Source organism: Schistosoma haematobium, chromosome ZW (assembly GCF_000699445.3).
Source record: "Schistosoma haematobium chromosome ZW, whole genome shotgun sequence".
Lineage (NCBI taxonomy): Eukaryota > Metazoa > Platyhelminthes > Trematoda > Strigeidida > Schistosomatidae > Schistosoma > Schistosoma haematobium.
In genome coordinates this window covers 52,020,936-52,043,361 of record NC_067195.1, presented here as the reverse complement: position 1 = coordinate 52,043,361, position 22,426 = coordinate 52,020,936, and the positions used below count along the sequence as shown (strand labels likewise).

The following is a 22,426-nucleotide window of genomic DNA, read 5'->3' as shown; positions in this document are numbered from 1 at the left end:
TTCCGTTGTCTAGAGCATTAATCCAGAGCTCCCTAGCTATAAGGAGGTTCGTTGTACAGGATAGACCCTTTCTAAAACCATGTTGTGCCATGTTCAGCAAGTTATTGGTTTCCATAAATGCTGTTATGGTCCGTTTGATTATTCTTTCCAGTATTTTAATTACAACACTGGTGAGACTTACGGGTCCGTAATTTGATGGAACTTGTCGTAGACCTGTTTTATGTATGGGAGCGACGATTGCGTCCTTCCAGTTCATAGGTAACACACCTTGGTCAAGTGACATTTTGAATATCACAGTCAGTGGGGCTGTGATATATTGGGCAATGTGTCTCAAGATTTTAGAGTGTAGTTCATCTGGTCCTGTTGACTTCTCCATGTTTAGGGTGCTAAGAGCCTTAAGCACATCGTTTTGGTCGAAGTCCACGGTGAGCAGCTGGTTTGTTGACTCTGTAATTGGGTCTGGTTCTTTCTCTAGAGGAGGTTCCTGAGTGAAAACTGCCCCAAAGTAGTCAGCCATAACCTCAGCTTTTTCCTGATCTTCCTCTATCATTTCAGATTCACTTCCTACTTTAATTAGGTTAGGAATCCAATGATGAATCCTTGTTCTGTAGTTTATGTACGAGAATATCCTCTTGGGCTGCTTGAGTGCAGATTGTGCCAGATGTATTTCATATTTTCTTTGCGCTTCCCGAATTTTAGTTATACACTCGTTTCTTATCGATCTGTAGCGTTCCATCGTACCTGCTGTGCCAAGGCGGATGCCAACATCCCAGCATTTCTTCTTTTGTCTTAGTAAGCGTCGAATATCCCGCCCTATCCAGGGATGTCCGTGCTTCTTTTTCTTTGGGACAGTCCAGGGTATGTATGGTTGAGTTACCCGATTGTATAACTGCCTGAATAGAGTCCATGCCTCTTGTACTGATGCCTTTGAGTCAATTTTCCAGTTCTCAGCCGATGCTGCGTAGTTAATTGCCTGCATATCTACCTTCCATATGTTAGGACGGGCCGGCGCAATTGTTTGACAAGCAATCTCAGCCATGAATTTGAATAAGATGACTGCATGGTAACTTCTCCCAAGTGGTGGGAGAAAAGCCGTTTGGCCAACGTCATCACCGTGTGTGAAGACTAAATCTAAGAGAGAAGAGTTTCCTAAGTCGTATCTTGTGGGATCTCTAATGTGTTGGAATAATGCTAGTCCAATCGAGGTTTCTAACAGTTTGGAGTCGAACGACGATATGGATGACCCTACTTCTAAGTTAACCCAGTTTATATATGGTGCATTAAAGTCGCCTACTACAATGCTTTTACCGTTGTTACACCAGGACTTAAGTTTACTAAGGAGAAAATCGCCTGCTACACATTCTGGACTGCGATAAACTACAACTACTTCAATATCTTGCCTTCGGCATTTCAACTTACATCTCACCAGTTCACATGTCCCTGAAACATGTGCTACTGTCTCAGCTAATCTTATGGTTAGGGTACTTTTCGTGTACACAATAACCCCGCCTCCCCTTCGGTTTAATCTATCAGCGCTACTGGTTATGAAACCAGTCAATTGGATTTCACTATATAATACTTCTGACGTTAACCAAGTTTCCGAGACAGCGATAACGTCCGGTTTTTCTTTATCCACCACTGACTTCAGCTCCTCCATTTTATTTACTAGGCTGCGAGCATTTGTGTAGCACACTTGTAAGTCTGTGGAGAGCTTTCCCTTGCCACCCAGAGTGGCTTGGGGATCGTTTTGCCCCGAACTTTTACAATCTGAAAACCCTTAAGAACGAGGTTTCTTTCACCGTTTCGGCGACGCTCGTTTATTTCCGCTTCTGCAGCTCTTCTCTTAATACGATCAGCTAGGCTGAGGTCCTCACGGACATATATTCCGGACCCAATCAGTTTACGTGAATTACTTAGAACCAGGTTCCTTTCTTCCACCGCGTTGAATGTAACCTTTAGGAGGCGGTTTTTCTGAGGACTTTCGGAATCCGCCTTTTTTCCTATTCTATAAAGCTTACAAATACTAACTCCTGAAACTGTATCTGGGAGTAGTTTACTTAATGATGTATTAATATGATTTTTCGGGACATTTCATCAAACGTCTCTAACCACTGACTGGATGTATACAAAGTTGCATCCCTTTGCTTATATGACTCAGTTCAATTAACAGTCTTGCCGTTTCAACATGATGCGACTATCTAATCTATGAGATCTTACGCGGAAGTAAAATCACAGTCTCTACTGATTCGTCCTATGTGATCATCAGCAGTATGATGTTCAGCACTTCTGAGGAACTTATTTGGGTTGTAGACAGAAAAATATATTTAATGTGAACTGGGATGCGTTGCACAGAATGACCGTGCCTGCAAAGTTGAGACATGCTATACCAATACTTTATTCTACCTTTCATCATTGCTAAACTACTCTGTGTTAGATGTTGAATGTGAATTTTCTCAGTTATCTTGTATTCAACTTCAGTGATCGTGTGGTTGGGAGCCGATACTTCTGCACAACTTAATCAGTCGGGATACATATGCGATGAGTTCAGATAAAACTGGTCCCACTCTGCAACACTCGATCGATGTCTTCATGTAACCTGACTTACGATCCAGCACACATGTCTTCATACGTTTTGGCTCATTATACAGACGCCAAAAGACTGTATACGGGATACCTTTTAATGTTGTCCATCAAGAAATTAATTAATTAAAGTCAACTGTAGTATTTCTTTCTTTTCTAAGACGGCCTCAAGTGAGTCATCAGAAGTCTTTGATATTGATACTGGCCTCAATTATTTTTACTGAACACCCTATATGTGGGATTTCGGTATCCCGTCTATACAACAGTTTTACATGTCATGCTGTAGATCTGTTATAACAAATAACCAAATTAGCCCATAAACCTCTCTTTGGAAGTCTCGTAATTCGTGTGATGACCCAAATGTGTGTTAATTTTTTCGGATACGTCTATTTCTGGGTTTCTATAGCTGCTACTACAACTACTAACAGTAGTACTACGCAGGTCAGTGTATTCCGTCTGAGATTCTTACGTGTTTCATTTGACAAAACGTTAAACCGTGTTGTTGTGAGTAGCTTTCATGGACATCGAACACCAGTAGGATGTTACCTATCACATAATATATTCATCTAAGATGGTCCACAATCATACATGCGTGAAAATGTATCCGGCAGAAGTCTCAGTTTCCTAGTCCCAGAAGTTCATTTGGAGTGAATCAAAAAAATGGTTCAAGGTTACCGTAGTGTGTGACAACCCAGAGACTTCAGCTTTACTCATTTTGAATTAGAATTTCGAAAACTTTTATACCCTTTCATTCGTTATTACGTCCTGAAAAGCTGCTGTTTTTAACAATATTCAGCTTAAAACTAACACCATTCCTTAGACAATCACTACTTCTTTTGATACATATACTTCATTGCTAGTGAATGCACATGCTAAGCTAACACCCCTGTTCTAAATTTCAGGTAATCAATAACGGCTAACCGCTCATTGTGCATTTAGTGTATTAGCATTTTTCACAAATTTCCAAAGTGTTATATGTTCTGCTTTAGAAGAACAAAACTACTAGATTGTATTTGGCAAGAACATACTTACCAACAGTAAAGACAGGTTTAATAGAACTGTCGACGTATGTTCATTCGGAAGCCAAACGAACGCGTAGATCGTTGTAGTGTACTCTGCCCTTAGTTTACTAGTACTCCATCGTAGACATTGCTCATATGTTAGGGTGTGCTCGAGTTAGCAGCTGTGAAATTAGGTGCAGAGCATTTCAATAAGGTGATAGCTTCATCGAAAGAGGTTGGTAGGATATGTATTATGCATATCTTTCCACCTGCTACCGTGGCGCACCATGATTGTCGGAGTAGGTTGTGTGAATGCTAAGGGCTCAACGAGCTGTTTCCTTTAGAAATCTATACGCGACCCCATGTTTGCAGGTTTGTAGTGGTATCGGACCCTAACCACACAACCTTCGAAGCCGAGCACGCTAATAACGAATTAGACCGTAATTCTACAGATTCTTCACAAAAAGAACTGAAATGAGTAGTATATTACTATTAAGTGTCACTTGTTACAAGTGAACTAGCTGCCACGAAGTTCGTATTTCATGGATTTCTTTCGACAGTTACCTTGACAAATAAATGAAGAATCAGACTTACAAAATTACAGGAAGACATTTTCATCAATAAAAGAATATCAAATCAGCATTTACAACAGGTTTGTATTTGCAACTTTCAGATTGATAATGCTGACATGTTTTGGCCCTTATTTTTTCTCAAACTGAAGGGTGAAACAGGCAAATTACAAACATTAGAAACCGTCGCGAAGTTCATAGTGTACGTTCAGTCTGCTTTTATGAACTGTGGATAAGATGCTTTTACTAAAGTCTTCGGTAAATCGTTCGACAAAAATATGATTTTATCGGTGAAGTACTCTGGGTAATCACTCCTGTTCCATTCTACACCAGTAAATAGTACTAGTTTTGGTCAATAGTATGGAATTACCAACAAAAAATAATTGACTGTTTTTATATTACAAATAAGAAAATAAATAAGTGCACGTACATATGCACGTGGAATAAGTAGACAGACAAATAAAATAGAATGTCCTTAAGCAAAGTAGAATTCATGCAACTTTGGTTTAACAACAGCTTCACACACATCAGTTATAGATTATACCACCCTTACGATCTGTACAATGTATAGTATAAGCAAAATACAGTATTGAACAGCTGATTTGTTTGCTTCTCTTTACGTATCATAATGTATATCTGTCTCGTTTTACGGCAATAAATACTAGTAGACTTGGTGTCTGATAAAATAGCGTTGCCAATATTTAAGTTAACTTTCAATGTTTATCCACAGCAGGTCACATGTAATTAAGAAATTGAACATTTCTCTCCCAGAACAGTATGCTGCTTTTTTCCAGGGATCAAAAACAGCTAGTTGGCTACCTAGATTTTTACGTTAACTCTTAGGAAAATATCTAATATCTATGATCCTAAGATATAGTCAAACTCGGACGTATAGTCTACAATCGCACACCAGACGTATTTATCGCATTCTTTCAAACTAAACACTATACATGATGCTCAACAACGGCAGCATCCAAGGAATTTCTGTCGTATTTGTAATTGGACTGTTTTGGATCAGTATTTTCATTTAAGGGATGCTTACATGAGATTTGCTACAGTTTGTTGTTTTCAGTAAACGTTAAGGTGTTATTACAGGTACATATCACCGCTGTGCTACATGTAGCTGATCGAGGAAATGTATTAGCGAGATGATAGGGAGAGAGGGAATTTGTAGATCGCCAGCGTAGATGATCTATGTCGAATGAGTGAGGGCCTACTAAAGTAAGACAGGAATGGTGTGACGAACTAGCTAACGTCGAATTCACCCCTTGCGGTCACCACCTTACGTGGTACTACAGATGCTTTGAAGACTGTACAACGCAAAGGACGTTATTATAGAGATATATTAGTTGAATTTGATACAAGCGAAACTAAGATTAACACCGCATGTGCCAGTCCATGGCGAACGATTAACTGATGCGCACTGGTCATCCTTGACCTTGACAGAGATTGATGATCAGTTCGATATTCAGTGACCTGTAACGGCATAGGTTGGTTGGTTAAGAACTGACCTCAAACAACCAAGCATATGCCAAAACAGTACAGGTCAAGTATTCATTCACTTCCTTATTTTGCATAGGCGTCATATTTCCTATTATCTTATATTGAATTTTGAGAGGCTTTGTTTGTCTGAACAAATAATCTCACGCTCCACTGTGACTGCGCGAAGATCGAAATAAAGACATATTCACTACTTGTCTGGTTTCTTCTATCAATAGCACGAGGGTTACCTTAAGGCACGAAAGACCCACCTGCCGGATGATTTGGTCAGGGCTTGCTAAGATTTCAAAGGCCCAGCAAATATAATAAATATGACGTATTATAAACAGATGCCTGATTCTTGCTGTAGTGCAGAAATTCTAAGCTTTAGCTTACGGCAGCTAGTTACACTGAAATATCTCACACTGATCGTTTCCTAAATTTGACGCTCAAGTACACTGCCGATAATTAAGCGACTCAAGTTGTTAATTTTATATGCCGCATAAAATATTGCAAGTGCGATTACTGTATTGACTAAAATAAATTTTACGACAGAGAATTTACCAAACAAAATGGTTGTCGTAATTTATAACTCCTTTGAATCGGCATGTAACTTCAGGTGGCCTACTTTAGGTAATTAAGTCTTTAAACTCTTTAAGCAAGCTTTAAGCTAATAAAACATACCAAAAGAGCATAAACGATGTTTTTCGAGACTGGAGTTTACAACCATTTTACGTCATAACGTGGTTTATTGAACTAGACTTAGCTTTAAACCTTTTACTATATTTCACTGACGGTCTAATTCGAAACAACCACAATTACTATTGATTTTTCTAATTCTTAGGATATAATTCCATCATGTAATGCGCTTGTTTACTGTAATACAATCTGATATGATGAATAAAAACTCACGGCATAAACTTATTTTTGCTAAAAATTACATCATTACATGATAGATTCGTTGACTATATGATCTTAGTATTCACTTATTTGACGTGACGATGTCGAGCATACATCCACTGGATATTTCATATTACGAGGAGATAAAACGTAGAATACATTCCTGAAAAAGTGGTGATATTTTACTCTGGTTTTTACTTTCAAACAATTCCGACGTGCTTTTTACACATACGAAACCGTAGGAATATATCTGTATTTTCTCTTTCAGTCGTTATATAACATTCTGTTAATTTAGCTTGGTAAAGTGATCGTACCGTAAAACTAGCGACACGGCAAGATGAAAGGACCTTTGATTTAATGTTATTGATCGATTGGCTGAATCAGTACATTTAATTGGACAGTTTCAGTTAGCTAGAATCCAAATGAGCTGAGAATATATGTATATCTAACAGTATTTCCAGATAACTGATCGAATTGTTCACTGGTATGTCTTTTTTACGCAAGAATATTTTTGTGCAACTCAGGCTTCGAAATTTCAGAGTTAAAATTCACTTATCTCTGGTCAGGGAGACTGGGGTTTACCACTATTATATTGGATATTGCACCGTGACCTTGAGAGAGTTTTAAGGATTTCCTCTCTTATGAAATTGTGTGCTGTAACGTTGGTAACAGTAAGCTGGGGGGTTGTTTAGTTTGAGGATTACTACTTGGTGAAATAACTATTTATTGTTGAATATTTTCTTTTAGTTGACTACTTATCAGGCTGAAGACGTATATTTTAATTTCGCCAGCGATTATTATTTGGATAAGTAGAAAATAGAAAAGCACGACATTAACAAGTAAAACCAGGTTGTTTTAGAAGAAACAAGTATGCCAGTGTTTTGAAATACTGGATATGTATGGTTCAAATGCACAAGCGAGATACTCATAAGTATCTCGTCTGAAATAAGAAACTTTCCTCATATACGTACGTAAACCTCGCACTTTTTTTGGATTACAGTCATTTGCAATGTGGACGCGTACAGTTTGCCGGAGGACAGATATTTGTTATTGTAGAAATGTAGTGCAGTATCAGAGGCTTGTCCTCCTGTATAAAATAAGTGATGCATTTCCGCCTTTTAGTTGTGGGTTCTACTGCTCATAGCGGTTAAAGACTAGTAGAGATTAAGTGTCGTCAAGTCACTTCTGTTAAATATTTCCAACTGATGATGCTGAGAGCCTAGTCATTATTTACAAGTTTTACAATAAATGAATCTATATAGCTCAGTGACTGCGCAGATGAATATATTTTGATGCACACATTTACGCCTAAGAAGTTCTATGGTATATTTCCTTGTAAATGACAAACCGTTATTCAATTTACGTGGGTTTGTCCATTGTATAATAGAGGATATTAAAAGTTAAACCACCCTCTTCACTAAAAGAGTTAACGTCAGTCACACAGAACATTGGAGTAGGGCAATCTTTAATCGATAAAATGTATGTTCGAACAATGTTAAGTTTAGTCACAGTCTATCATAGGACTTAATCCTAAAATAACAGAACTATCTAATCACTCTTTGTAAGTTGTGATATAATTTTCAAACTTTAATGTGCGGGCGCTAAATTAAGGGAAGAAGATTTTTGTTCGGAAAATGTGCGTCTGGCCTCATACTGCACTAAACCACGCTCCATGAAATTTTGAAGAAGCCTGTATCAAAGATGCAATCAGATCCGACTGAGGACAAATCTTTCCAACTGATGTCCGTTGCATCAGTGTCCCTCAATGTCAGGCGCCTATATTTAACTCAGGACATTTCTTCTCAATACAAGTCATGAATAGAGCGGATTAGCCTACGTACGATTGATGGGACGTAGAATAAATATAAAATCTGTAAAAGTGCGTTTACACCTCTTTGCCTCACGAATTCTTCCTCCATGACACTCAAGCAAAGAAACATATATCCCTACTACGTTTAATTATATTACCACTCTACTCCCTACCAATCCTCAGTAAGCTATAACATAATAGTTCAGAAATAATGCCAGAATTATGCACTAAACAAGTTTCAGTCACAGCTATAATGAGAAGTTTTAATCCACCCAGTAATGCTAGGAACTCATGCTCTTTTTAGACTATAAACATTTGTCTATGAGGCTCCTACGGATAACTGAAATTTAGGACTGGTGTTAATTTTAATCGCGATAATCGAGAACTTTTGATTCTTAGTACGTCCAAATATGCACTATTAGCGGTGGCACACACAGTTTCGTTCTTGCCTGATTCTAGACTCATCAAAAGTATTTGGTCTTTCATTGGCAATTCTTTATTATTTTCCTTATTTATTTGAACACATGAATATTGGTACAAGAGAGCTCCAATATATATGCGCCACACAAAACAATGAGAATTCGAAGAGAAAGAAAATAAAGGTAGGGAGCGTAAAAAAAGAGAATAATAACGAGGAGATTGATGTAAGGTAGTATGGTAGAAATGAGGGAACGGAAAAATACAATCAGAAAAAATCTTTCAGGTAGGGAAGATACAACCACTTTTTATGAAGAAAGTAAAAGGTTACAGCAGGATCGCCACTGGCTTCTATTCTGAGCCATATCTGATAACGTCTCTAGCCACTGTGTAGCACCATCTCTCGGACCCCAACCAGGGAGTCGTGAAGGACCAACAAAAGCCAGTCCTTTGCAACTTTCTTCCATACCGCGACACCATGTCATGCACTGACCACCTCTCCGCTTCTTCCAACCAGTCCCAGAGTCGGCAAATAATGCACGACGTGGAATTCTCTGGGACGACATTCGGAGAACATGTCCAAGCCACCGAAGTCGGTGTTTCAAGATGGTGACACCAATTGAATTGTCGTCTCTGTGCCCGAACACACGATGCCGAATCTCTGCATTAACGACATGGTGTTGCCAATGGATGTCAGCAATCCTTCGGAGACAGCGATGATCGAACACAGAGAGTCGTCTAACGTCCTCAACTCGGAGAGACCAGGTTTCACAAGCATAGAGCAAAACTGCTCTCACCGACGCGTTGGAGATCCGACCTTTTACAGCCAGACTAACATCACGAAGGCGCCAAAGGTGGCCCAGATTGGCATAAGCCGCTCTGGCTTTCACTATACGTGCATTGATCTCATCACTCACATCCCCACCAGCACTTATGCAGCTACCCAGATACACGAACTTCTCAACTACGTCTATCTGCTCATCATCCAGGGTGAGTACAGGATTAGAATCCTGCCAGTCTTGTAGAAGTACTTTGCACTTCGAAGGTGCAAAGCACATACCATACCTACGGACACTGATTGCCAACTGATTAAGTGTGGATTGCATGCCTTGGGCATTATCGCACAGTAAGACAATATCGTCCGCATACTCAAGGTCGAGAAGTCTTTCTCCAGGCAACAGATCCACACCACCATTACTTACATCCATCACAGCTGTTTCCAGAATGCCATCGATGGCAAAGTTGAAGAGGAATGGTGAGATTGGGCAACCCTGCCTAACCCCACTGCTCGAATGGAACAATGGAGAGAGGTGATTGTATGCTCTCACTCTGCCTGAGGTGTTTGTATATAGGGCTTTTAGGATGTTAATAAACTTCTCAGGCACACCCTTCTTCAATAGACAATCCCAGAGAACAGTGCTATCCAACAAGTCGGAGGCAGCCCTGATGTCAAGAAACACTGTGATTGTTGGCCTTTGATAAGTATAACGGTGTTCTAACATTTGGCGGAGGGTGAAGACATGATCAATACATCCTCGACCAGAACGAAACCCAGCCTGCTCCTCGCGAGTCAATCTTTCTCGGGTTTTGAACAACCTACGAAGTATGACGGAAGCCAATAGCTTGGACGCAATCGGAAGTAGACTTATCCCCCGATAGTTGTTACAGGAACGACGTGAACCCTTTTTAAAGATAGGGACAACTATCGACTCATTCCATGACGTTGGTACACTCTCTAGTTCCCAAACCTTTGTAAACAACGTCGTCAATTCCTTAGTCAAAAAGTCAGCACCATCTTTAAAAAGAGCCGGAGGTAAGTCATCTGGGCCAGGTGATTTGTAACGCTTCAAGAGTTGGAGTTCATTGCGGACTTCCTCCTCGTTTAGTGGATCAGTCGTCACCGACCATGGAGGGCAGGACAGTCTGACCGATGTTGCCGAAGCAGCAGGCCAGTTGAACTGCCCTTCGAAAAATTCTGCCCATCGTCCAAGACGTCGATGAATGTTAGTGATTGGCATCCCATCATCCTCGCAGATTGTTTCACTCACACCAGACTTCTTGCTGCTAGTGGCTCGAATGAGTTGGAAGAGCTTCCGGTAGTTACCAGATGCAGCTGCTGCTTCCAGTTCATTAGCACGCTTCGACCACCAGGCTTCTCGGTCCTTACGCAAGCTTTGCCCAATTTCATTACGTAACATCCTTCGTTTATGGTCAAACTCACGGTCACCCGGAGTAGACCGACGGGCTTCAATGAGTTGTAAGGAGCCTGAAGAAACCCAGTGATTATAAGCGGGACGTTTCGCGAACCCACAACTGACTGTACCTGCCATTTTCATGGCGTCATGCAATTGTGACCAATGCTCATCTATACTTTTCGGTGGAGTGGTAGCTAGCCTAGAGGCTAGCTCTGTTCGATACTTACTTGCAACAGAAGTTGCAACCAGCTTGCTAATATCGATCCATTGATGGCGGTCACTTTGTTGTCCACTGAAAAGTAAGGTAAGATTGGCGCAGACCAATACATGGTTAGAGTCCAGATAGGTACTCCAAAAGGAGCGGCAGTCTTGTACACAACCACGCCAGCAGTAGCTGATCGTGATGTAATCAATATATACTCATGCATGTTACAGCAAAATGCCTTACAAAACAACCCCCACTTGGGAGATTCACCGATCCGTTTTTGGTAGACACAGAAATCCGTTTAAAATATCTCTTCTGTTCCATTCACAACAATTTTAAACCATTAATTCTTGAACATCACCCATGTTTTATTTATCTGGCCCTGAGAAATTGTTGATACGCAAGGCTTAGTCAGCCATATATTTCACTTGGGTAAACTATGCAGAGTTTAAAGACGAATGTTTGAAAAATTTAGGCTTTCGTTTGGATAAATCTTTAATTTATTTGCCTTCATGTAAACCCATTCGACCCCATCTAATTACCGACTGGATTATTCGTAGTATACACTGACATGTGTGCTATTAACAACTAATTTTAAGTTTGGATTAGTTTATGCGGTTAACTCTGCCTCTATAGTTTACAAAAGTCCTCGTTGTTAGTTTATCAGATATCGTCCATATTTTATTGCATACAAACCTGGATGGCCGCTGAATGTTTAGTTATTCGAACCAACTTCCTGATACTTCTATCATAGATCTAGGTATTGACTGTGATGGCTTCAGATTGTGCTCCATATATCACTATCAAATTGGTTTAGAAAACGTACGTATTAAAAGACAAAATGCCTCTATGGTTCAGGTGGTCCTTATCGAAACTACATACAGGTACATGCATACATGTGTGGGCAGAACTTTCGCTTTTGTGATTCTTGAGTGAAATAAGTCACTAAAATAATAAAGAAACTCATTTATTTATTACTTCAAACTCAAAAGCGAGAAGAAATTTCACCTTTGGTACATTGGTATAGGAAATTTGATAGATGTGGTCATAATGTTTTGCCATTACCTTAAGTGCTTTTAGTTCAAACAAGAAATGGACTCTCAGTCAGTCAGCAACAAAGTAGAACTTCGTACTCACATACGTCAGTTCAAGTTGCCATACTATATTAGCACAGAGATACAGTTGTCGATCCAAATCCCGTAGTGCTAGATGTAGTAAAATTATAAGCTGTAATCAGAAAAATTAGGGTTTGAAGATGTTATTCAAGGAGTATAATCCAGTGAAATAAATTTGGGAAGGGAACAAATAAAGGGACATGAAGAATTCAGAAGATTAGAATTTGGGAGAACACAAAGAGTGGATGCACCTGCGCCATTGCAAACGATTTTGAGCCATGTCATTCAGGGTCTCTAACCATCGGTTTCTATCGTCTCGCGGTCCCCAACCAGGTAGTCTACACCTACCAACATGACTCAGTCCACTTGTCAGTGACTTCATGGACTTGTGCCATGTTTTGGTTTGGCCGCCTCTAGCTTTCTTCCAACCTACTCCTATACCACTGAACATAGCACGTCGAGGTAGTCGGTCGTTGGGCATACGTAACACGTGTCCCAGCCATCTCAACTGATGAAGTTTCACTACTTCATCAATTGATTTGCCATCCTCACCTAGTACCCGTTTCCTAACAACTGCGTTACTTACTCGATGGTCCCAGAATATACGAGCAATATTTCGAAGACACCTATGATCGAATACTAGTAACCTACGAATATCCTCTACTCTTACCGGCCATGTTTCACTGCCATAAAGTAGGACGGAACGAACTGCTGCGCAGTAAACACGTCCTTTGGTTGATAGACGGATATCTCGCCTACGCCATAAATGAAGCAAGTTGGCAAAAGCTAGTCGAGCCTTCTGTATCCGCGCTGAGATTTCGTCACACACTAAACCACAAGGGCTGATGAGACTTCCAAGATAAGTGAAGCGGTCGACACACTCAACTACTTCACTCCCTATCACTAGTTCGGGTGTCGATGCAACCCAATCCTGAAGCAACATTTTGCATTTCGAGGAGGGAGAATCGCATCCCGAATATGCTTGCACTGTTGCTTACGATGGTCAGAAGACTCTGCATTTTGTCAGAGTCTTCACCAAATAGAACTATGTAGTCGGCATATTCTAGGTCAAAAAGTGAATCTCCCGGTAGAAGTTCAACCCCTGGAAATCTAGATGAGGAAAGTGTTATCTCCAAAAGCACGTCAACGACAAAGTTAAACAAGAATGGAGAGAGTGGACAGCCCTGACGAACACCACTTGAGGTAGTCAATTCTGATGACAGTTCCCCATAAGCTCCCACTCGGCCAATGAACTGTTCTTTGGTTGATAGTTTAAAATCTACTAATTAGTGTTTGCGGACTTGAAGTTCATCTGACAACCACTTTCACTCAAATATTTTGTAGACTGACACATCTTTACTGAAAACTAAATAATTTATAGATGACAGAAATTCACTGTCTGGTGTTTGCCCCACTAAATGAAACCACTGTATTTCATTTTTTACATTAGGAAGATTTACTACAATGTTAAAACTAATTACTCACCCCATTACTTTGAATTACGTTTTATTTTTTGCTTTAAGTAGAGACTTCAATCTCTTACATTCTTTAGTTCTAATATGTGTAAATATGTTTGAGAAGAGTTATGCACAGACAGACTTTTAGTTCAAGAATCTATTTTTCCAGACACAAGTTTTGGTCAACAAATTTAGAACTAGAAAGATTCAAAACCACATTAATTAACAGCTGCAATTAGCTTACAAGCAACAAACATCACATAAGAAGCATGCTTACTCAGAAAATTAAGGTTATCTGAAAATTAGAATCTAATGAAAGCTTTATGGTCACTGCAGGGGACAAGGTACTGTAATTTTTCGACAAGAATGGTAACAAATAAAATTATCCTTCTGACGAATGATCAGACAAGATTCTGGAAACTAGGGTCATGTTTGAACGTAACAGACTGCACATCGACTGAACACAACATCAAAATCCAACAAGCTTGAAATTTGTTGATACTATTAAACCCTGTGTTGGGATAAATAGTTTTCTAACTAAAAATCTGTCTTCAAATGATTCTAATATCTACGCTTATCACAAAACTTTGAATAGGAATCAAATTGAGGTGGGTTACTGGGTCCAAACTAAAAAAATAAATTTAAAAGCGCACCAGCTACAAATGCTAGGTAAGTCAGGTTTTAATGATTGGTTACCTAGTCCTTCGATTTGATTGATTCCTACCTTATTTCCCTTGTTTTTTTGCTTCCTGAACATATTTCGATTATGAATGTTTTAGATTTTGAAGTAAATCTTCAGTGGTATATAATCTCTATAGGATTTTTTTTTTAACTCAGTGGCATACGTTCAGTATAATTCAATTTGGCTCAAGGCATATCTTTTCAGTGACTTATCATTAGGTTTGACCTCACATCAACGAATAGATTTGTAATGCTTTCCTGTGATACTGTCGTATTCCTAATTATACGTTCATCTTTCTAATTTTACACATTATACTTATTAACAGATATTGTTACTATCATCATCATTATCACAATTACCACGACACAACAATTTCTACTTTTTACATACGATTTTAATTTGTTAATTAGGACTCATTACCTTAGGCCATGTAATTTCTATGACTTTTCCTTGTGTAACTTTTTTAACCTTACTAATTAAGCATCATGGTATTATTTGAGACTTCGTCAATCTATAATCTATTATTTTCGATCCAACCAGAATGTTCCTATGTATACTCCAATATTTTTTATAGTGCAATATTTGTATATTCATAACTGTACAGTCTGAAGAAGTTTTCCAAAGTACTAACGTTTTTATAATTATGCTTATACAGTATATTACTATAATATCTAGAAACCGGGACAAAATTGTCAGAACTGTAGTTTAAGCAATATCTTTCAGTGACTGCAGCGTGCTAGTTATCTAAATCGTGTATTTATTATTTTTTTAAGGTTCCTAAAAATATAAATCTCTTGATCCAGTCAGCCACAACATGGGGTATTTTATGGTACAATCTAACTCATTTTAATGCGGCTTTAAAGATTTATCGAAATTTGTAAGACGTGATAAGCTTATACACTTATTTAACTAGTCTTGTATTGCAAAGCTGTTAATTTGTGAAAACCAAAGTAGTTGCAATACTCACTAAAATCTCTACCAAAATGTCCCTGGAAAGAACGTCTAAAATCATCAAGAAAAGATCAGTATATGTTCGAATGAACTTCTCGAATTCGTTTATATATTCTCAGGCTAATCTAATGTTATTCTGCTTGAATGCTTACTGTAACCGTTCGATTCTAGTTATATTATAAGCGTGTTTTATTGATATTAAGTCGAATTTCATGAACATGTTTAAATAATTCCTTAAGTGGTTAAGAATTATGCCAGTGATTTTCTATGTTTATGCTTCTTGTGTTTCAGTTTACTAGTGCTCTAGATTACTGTCTATCTTTTTATTTTATAGATCTTTCCCACAATAATGTTTGACTGGTAGGAAGTCCTCATGAACTGTTCTTTACCAGCTAGCTGAACCTTATCAAATCTTTTATCCGAACCACTCCATTAATATGTCCAGTTTCTTGCATAAAGTTTTTAGCAATTATAGCTGTTCTGATGGATTTTACGTGGACAGAGAAGGCTGTAAAACGTTATTTATCGAACTTTATGGAAGGAAGCCGAATAAGGAAGAGATGAAATGTATTTTATCATTTTTTGAATCAAATCCCGATGGTGAGGCAATTGGTCTAACATTTTCCGGGTTTGTAAACTCTTTATTTTCTGATTGTAAATAGTTTTCTTTCTTCTATCCAAATGCTTCAGAAACATTTTCAGAATAACCTTCCACATATTGATAAACACAATAGATTATCATTTGATTGTTTAGATCTAGATTCTAAGGACTTTGTTATGATAAATGATTTACACAAAATATGGAGTAGATACTTACCATCTTTACCATCTGGTCTACTGCGTACTATTTTCAGAGAGTTTGACCAAGATTGTGACGGTCGAGTTTCATATGAAGATTATCTACATACTACAAAGTCGTAAGTTTAAAATTTGTTCAGACTTTATGACATAGCATTGTATTTTTATTATCGTCTGAGAAATTATGTTTTTTCAATCTGATGTTATTCAATGTCTTACAGTCACTTATTACGACCAGTGAATATAATCTTTACTGGATACCATAGGGATGTGTTATTATAAGGTTAAAGGTGACCAAATCGAAATAGGAAATTCGTTTGTAACGTCATTGACACCTGACAAAGTCGTACTGAAGAGGGGTCAGCTTTCTGGTTGAAGATGCTTAGTTACATTCTTCAAAATCGATTGTGATAATGTAGTTGTATTTATCCGTTACACCCCCTTAGATTTCGAGCTTAATTTCATCCCTTACCGTTTAATCTGTGATCTTATTTATTCATTTTCAATTATTTTCTTAATATCAACTTTTCACTTTGGTGAGTATTGTTGTTACCCCGTTCACCTCTCGCCTCGCTAATTTTCTTTACCCGTGTACTTATCTTGAATGTACCAACTTCGATCGATTCTCATTCATACCGGATTTTACACTGTCTTCGATTAGCTAACATTACAACTTCCTAATGTTTAAATCGTAATAAAAACAAAGATGAAGTTATTGTTTATTTTTTCCTGATAGAGTACGTTTACACATTTGAATTGAACTCCATACACCATAACTTATATTCTATGAGACCTATTTAAAAGCGATTTCTAGTCTCGTACACCATCAAGATTTAATTACTTACGCTTGTTACCCCTTGTGCAGAACCATAGGCCTCCCACCAGTATTCCCCATCCAACTTTGTCCTGGACTTTCTTTTCCAGTTGTTTCCAACTGACATTAATTCTTTTTACGTCTGCCTCCAATTTCCGAAGCAATGTGTGTCTGAGCCTTCTTCTTTATCTTTCGCCTTCAGGATTCCAAGTAAGGGCTCGCCTCGTGATGCAGTTTTATGATATAAACCATGTATGTCTTACCCTCCTTCGGCATCTTCCCTTAATTCCCTCTTCAGCTAGAAGTTGGTTTGTTCTTTGCCATAGTAGTTTGTTGACGATGGTATCTCGCTAACGGATATGGAGTATCTGGCGTAGGTAACTGTTTGCAAATACTTGTACTTTTTGGTGATGGTCGTAATAGTTCTCCAAGTTTCAGCTTCGTACAGTATAACTGTTTTGACGTTCGTATTGACGATTCCAACTTTGATATTGGCTGATATTTGTTTTGAGTCCCATATGTTCCAATTAAAGAATATATGGGATCATTACATTTGACTTTCCAATCATTTCCCTTACATCTGCATAAGGTCGTTCTTGTTTATCGATGATGCTGCCCAGGTATTTGAATGCTTCCAGCTCTTCTGGAGTTTCTCCACCAAGTGTGATTGCGTTGGTGTTCTTCGTGTTTTATTTGAGGATCTTACTTTTTCCCTTGTATATGTTGAGGCCTACTGATGCAGAAGCCGCTGCTGCACTGGTTGTCTCGATCTGTATGTGTTCTTCTGTGTAGGATAGGCGATCTAGGTCATCTGCGAAGTCCAGACCGTCTAGCTGCATCCAACCTGTCCATGGTATTGCATACTAACCCTCAGATATAGAGATCTTCATAATCCATCCGACCAATAGAAGGAAAAGAAAGGGTGAGAGTAAACACCGTTGTCTAACACCGGTTTTCACTTGAAATACATTTATGAGCCACCCTCCATCCAGGACTTCGCGGTACAGTCCTTCATAAAATGTCCGTATGATTGTGACAGTCTTGTCAGGTACACCATCATGTCCAAAAACGTTTCATAATATTCTCCTATCCACACTGTAGAACACCTTTTCATGATCAAGGGATTTGATGTGTGGTGAGGAATTACATTCAATTGATTGCTCAAAATGATCCTTAGTGTCGCTATTTGGTCCGTACACGATCAGTCCTAACGGAAGTCAGCCTGTCGATCACGAATTTGGGTGTCTACTTAATCTTTCATTCAGTTCAACAACACTGTTGAGAACTTTTCCCCGGTACTATTAGTGATGTGATGCTTCTGTATTTCTCATAGTTGCTGAGACCTTTCTTTGGTATATTGATGAGGTATCCTTCTTTCCAGTCTGTAGACACTTGTTCTATTTCTCAAATCCACCTGAATAAAATGTGGAGTATCTTTGCAGTTACTTCTATGTGTAACTTCGATGCCTTAGCTGGTATATATATATATATATATATATATATATATATATATATATATATATTCCCTTTACCACAAGTTTTTATTTGACTCATTATCTACTATCATACGATTTACCACTCTTAATTTATTCACAGTCTTATTTTTGTATAGTGTGATGCTGTCTGATCTGCTTGCATGTAAACTAAGTATTTTTGAAATATATTATTCACAGAGTGGAGGTGGACGTTGTGTTCTGGACTCAACGGGCAAGGCTAGGCGAGAGACTACTATATTGAGGATCAATAAGGATTCAGAGTTGAATCAACGGTGCTAGTGCTGGGTGACGTATCATCGGTATAACACAGGGAAAAAGTCACAGAAGCCGGTATTTTGATCAACGATCTTGTCACGTAATGGTTGACAGGGGGATAAGTCATAACACTCGCTTTCTTTATTCCTAACTGGTCGCCCTAGTTTGTTGTATTTCCCTTCCAGGTTTTTCGTTGTACCGTATAGATGTCCCATATTTCCTTCTCTTGCAGCCTTTTCCTCTGTCATCCCTAGGTTTAACATGTATTTCCGCTTGTCGGCTCTGATGCTCCTCTTCACTCTCTTGTTTGCCTCTGTAAATTCGGTTTGTGCATGACTTTCTCTGTTCTTGTTCGGTTGTCGTTAATTGCTGTTTTTTGTTCTTCCTTTCTTGAATGCTGTTCAAGGTTTTGGTAGAGATCCATTCCTTATGATGATGCTTCTTGCGACACAGAACCTCCTGACAAACTGAAGTTATTGCTTGTTTAGTCCGCTTCCACTTATTCTCTATAGTAATTTCCTCTTCTTTGAGTAGGTCTTATAAACTCAGAGCTTGTTGCAGGGAGCTATCTTGAGTTTGTTGACTTTGTCAGTATCTGGAAGGAAGACTGTATTAAACTTTTGCAATGCTGTTTGTCTAGTTGTCCATTACTTCTTTAGTTTAAGTTCAATCTTGCCCACAACCAGGTGGTGATCTGAGGTTGCTTCTGCTCCTCTCCTTGTCCTAACGCCCTCCATGGGTCCTCTGAAGTTTCTATTCATGCAGATGTAGTCTATGTGGTTCCTTGTAGTGTGATTCGGTGGTACCGATGTAAATTTATGTGTGAGTTTGTGAGGGAAGATAGTGTTTTTCATAACCAATTTGTCGAAGGCATATAAATTTGCATATATATCAACATTCTCATTGCTTTCTCACACTCTATATCGTCCCATGACATCTTCATACTCGTTGTTGTCCATCCCAACTTTGATGTTTAGATCTCCCATCGGATAGACATGTCTTTTCCTGGGCACTTCTCTTTGATCGATTGCACCCTCCCATTTTTATCGTTTTCATGTCCATCACTGGTGAGTGCATATCGCTACGTGAAATTCGTTGTGATCCCGTCCTTTTTTGTTTTGAAGAATGCTTTGAAGTTTCCGAATCCACGAGATTACCATCCTTTAAGTGCTTTTCGTACTTCTTTGGATAGTGTCTGCGCAACTTCTTGTGTATGTGAGGCGTTCTCTTCATGACCAAAGTACAGTAGTACCTCTACAGAAGCCAATTTGTATATCCTCATTTCCGTAGCTATTTGATTGGTTCCCTCAATCTTCTATGTTGTTCGGACATTCCATATACCTATATTGGTATATTTTGTAATCGTCAGAAGTGGCATCGGCCTCGTGATTTCCGAAGAATCTCGGCTTTCACTATGAGGCTTCATTATTCTAAATGAAGATTCTCCAACTCCCAAGGCTTATTTTAAATGGTTTGATTGTTTTCTTTTTAACATATTTTTAGCAAATTTTTCTTATATGGGATGGGGTTGCTAACTTCATGCTCAATCTTCCTCTTTTATCTAGGCCTAAAACCCGCAGTATCCTTTGAATGGCTACAGGCGGAGCTCTAGAATGTACATATATATAAATAATCTTAACCGTAAACTTGCATTATAATTTTTTTGTCTAACGAATTCGTATGACAATAGGGAAAACTATTTCGATGTGAAAATACTATCTCAGTGTTATAATATGTAAAATCAGAAGTAATAAAAGGTTTTAAGTACTTGATGTTCATTACTAATAGTTGTAGATCTATGTCATCTTTAACTCTATTCTTGTGTTAATTACATCTGCATTTGTATAATTTAATAAACCATAAGTTACTTGTTTTGCCAACCAACTTTTAGAATGAGATTTTTTACACTATTTAGCATTAATTAATAAGTAAGCAGATTAAAACAAACTTTTAATTAAATATAGAAGATTGATCGGTTCATAGTATGAAACTACTTGATTCATAACAATCATGATTAACAATGTTTCTTTAGTTGATATCAGTTTAAAAACAAGAACCATTATCTTCAGTTTGAACAAGTCTTTTTTATTTTGTCCATCCTGATTAGCTTGTAGTTGACCAATGAGTATAGACAAACATATTTGATATAGAACATATCTATATTGTGATATTAACGTCTACTCTTTGTACTTTTCTCATAATACACGCTTTTTCTGGTCCCATCTGCTTCTCGATCGATCAATGGGCTAATTAAATATGTGTTATAGTACTAATATTATAACGTCTTCACGAATCATCTATTAAACACTATACCTTCTTTCTATCGATTCCATGTTTAGCATTATTTTGTTTGAAGAGAAATAAGTTTGTAATTGTACACTTCTTCTTTCAGTTGTAGTAATATGTAATCAGTCTACGAAAAGTGACTGAAATGGAATATTTCAATGACTTCAAAGAACTTATCATACAATTGATTCTGATTGTATCTCCTGCCTATTCTGTATAAATAAATGTGTGTTTACATTTTTTTTCAAATGTTTGCTTATTTTCATAATTATTTAGATAAAACTAATGATAAAAGTAACATTTGTTGTTCTTTTCTTGTAATATACGTTTCGCAAGTAGTTTTAGAATAAATCAGTTCACTTTGTAGCACTTTGTTGATTGTAACATGTTTCTTTTTTTAAAAAAAAAACAAGCGTTTACTTGATGTTACAGATTAATAATAAACAATGGTTAAAGTTTTTTTGAAGTCTGTAAACCGTGAATTTCAAACCTTACAAATCATACTGTGAACTCAAACTAAGAAATAATTATACGTTGTTCCCTCATTAAGCGTTGGAGCTGCTAGCTATACACTAAAACCATTGAACTCCATGAGTTTAAAAGAGTTGTCACTAAATGTTATCAATGATTAGTTAGTTAAGGCGTATAGCTTTATGATAGCTATCTTCAGTCATCTTATAATGAATACAATTTTCTAGTATATTATTTAACTGAACACATTTGTCATATTGTATTAGTGGATGAACGTGATTTGATTAAACACTTCAGATTACTATACCATTTTCAATCACCATCTTGAAATTGTTTTATTTAATAATTAGCATATTTATTAAACAACTTTTGTGAAATTCCAATTTTACTGATTTCCTGTCGACAGAATCCAATCGTAGCTTAAATTTAGACATACTTTTCTTAAGTATATTACATGCCCCGACAGATTGCAGCGCGGATGCAATCAAGGATGAATTCTACCACCAGTTATCTGTTCTTCTCCAGAAAGTGCGTTCGACAGATATTGTAGTACTAGCCGAAGACTTTAATGCTCATGTCGGGCGTCTAGGCACAGAAGAGAGTCGTTTAGGTGACCGATGAGGACTTGTTGGTCGCAGGTCAGATAACGGGGACCGTCTACTGCAACTTTGCACAGACCACAACCTGTTTCTGGCTAGCACTAACTTTCGGCACAGTCATCGCCGATGTGCCACCTGGCGTCCTCCTTCTGCATCTCAAGCCTGGACTCAGATTGATCATATCGTAATCAGCTACCGCTGGCAGGGTTGTGTACAAGACTGCCGCTCCTTTTGGAGTACCTATCTGGACTCTAACCATGTATTGGTCTGCGCCAATCTTACCTTACTTTTCAGTGGACAACAAAGTGACCGCCATCAATGGATCGATATTAGCAAGCTGGTTGCA

The 22,426-nt window shown here is 38.1% G+C and overlaps 1 protein-coding gene across 2 annotated transcripts; it reads left to right on the top strand.

The window, feature by feature from the left end:
• Positions 1–7,139: 7,139 nt before the first annotated feature.
• On the top strand, positions 7,140–22,105 carry EFCAB11_1 (EF-hand calcium-binding domain-containing protein 11). Of its 2 annotated transcripts, XM_051208679.1 has the most exons (4): positions 7,140–7,200; positions 15,696–15,989; positions 16,024–16,278; positions 21,117–22,105. In XM_051208679.1, the coding sequence occupies exons 2-4, from the start codon at positions 15,799–15,801 to the stop codon at positions 21,130–21,132; spliced, it is 462 nt and encodes a 153-aa protein (XP_051071790.1). In that variant the 5' UTR covers positions 7,140–7,200; positions 15,696–15,798; the 3' UTR covers positions 21,133–22,105. The 2 variants fall into 2 exon arrangements, with proteins under 2 accessions (XP_051071790.1, XP_051071789.1); XM_051208680.1 differs by lacking the exon at positions 7,140–7,200 and having other exon boundaries at positions 13,192–15,989; positions 20,992–22,105.
• Positions 22,106–22,426: the final 321 nt, after the last annotated feature.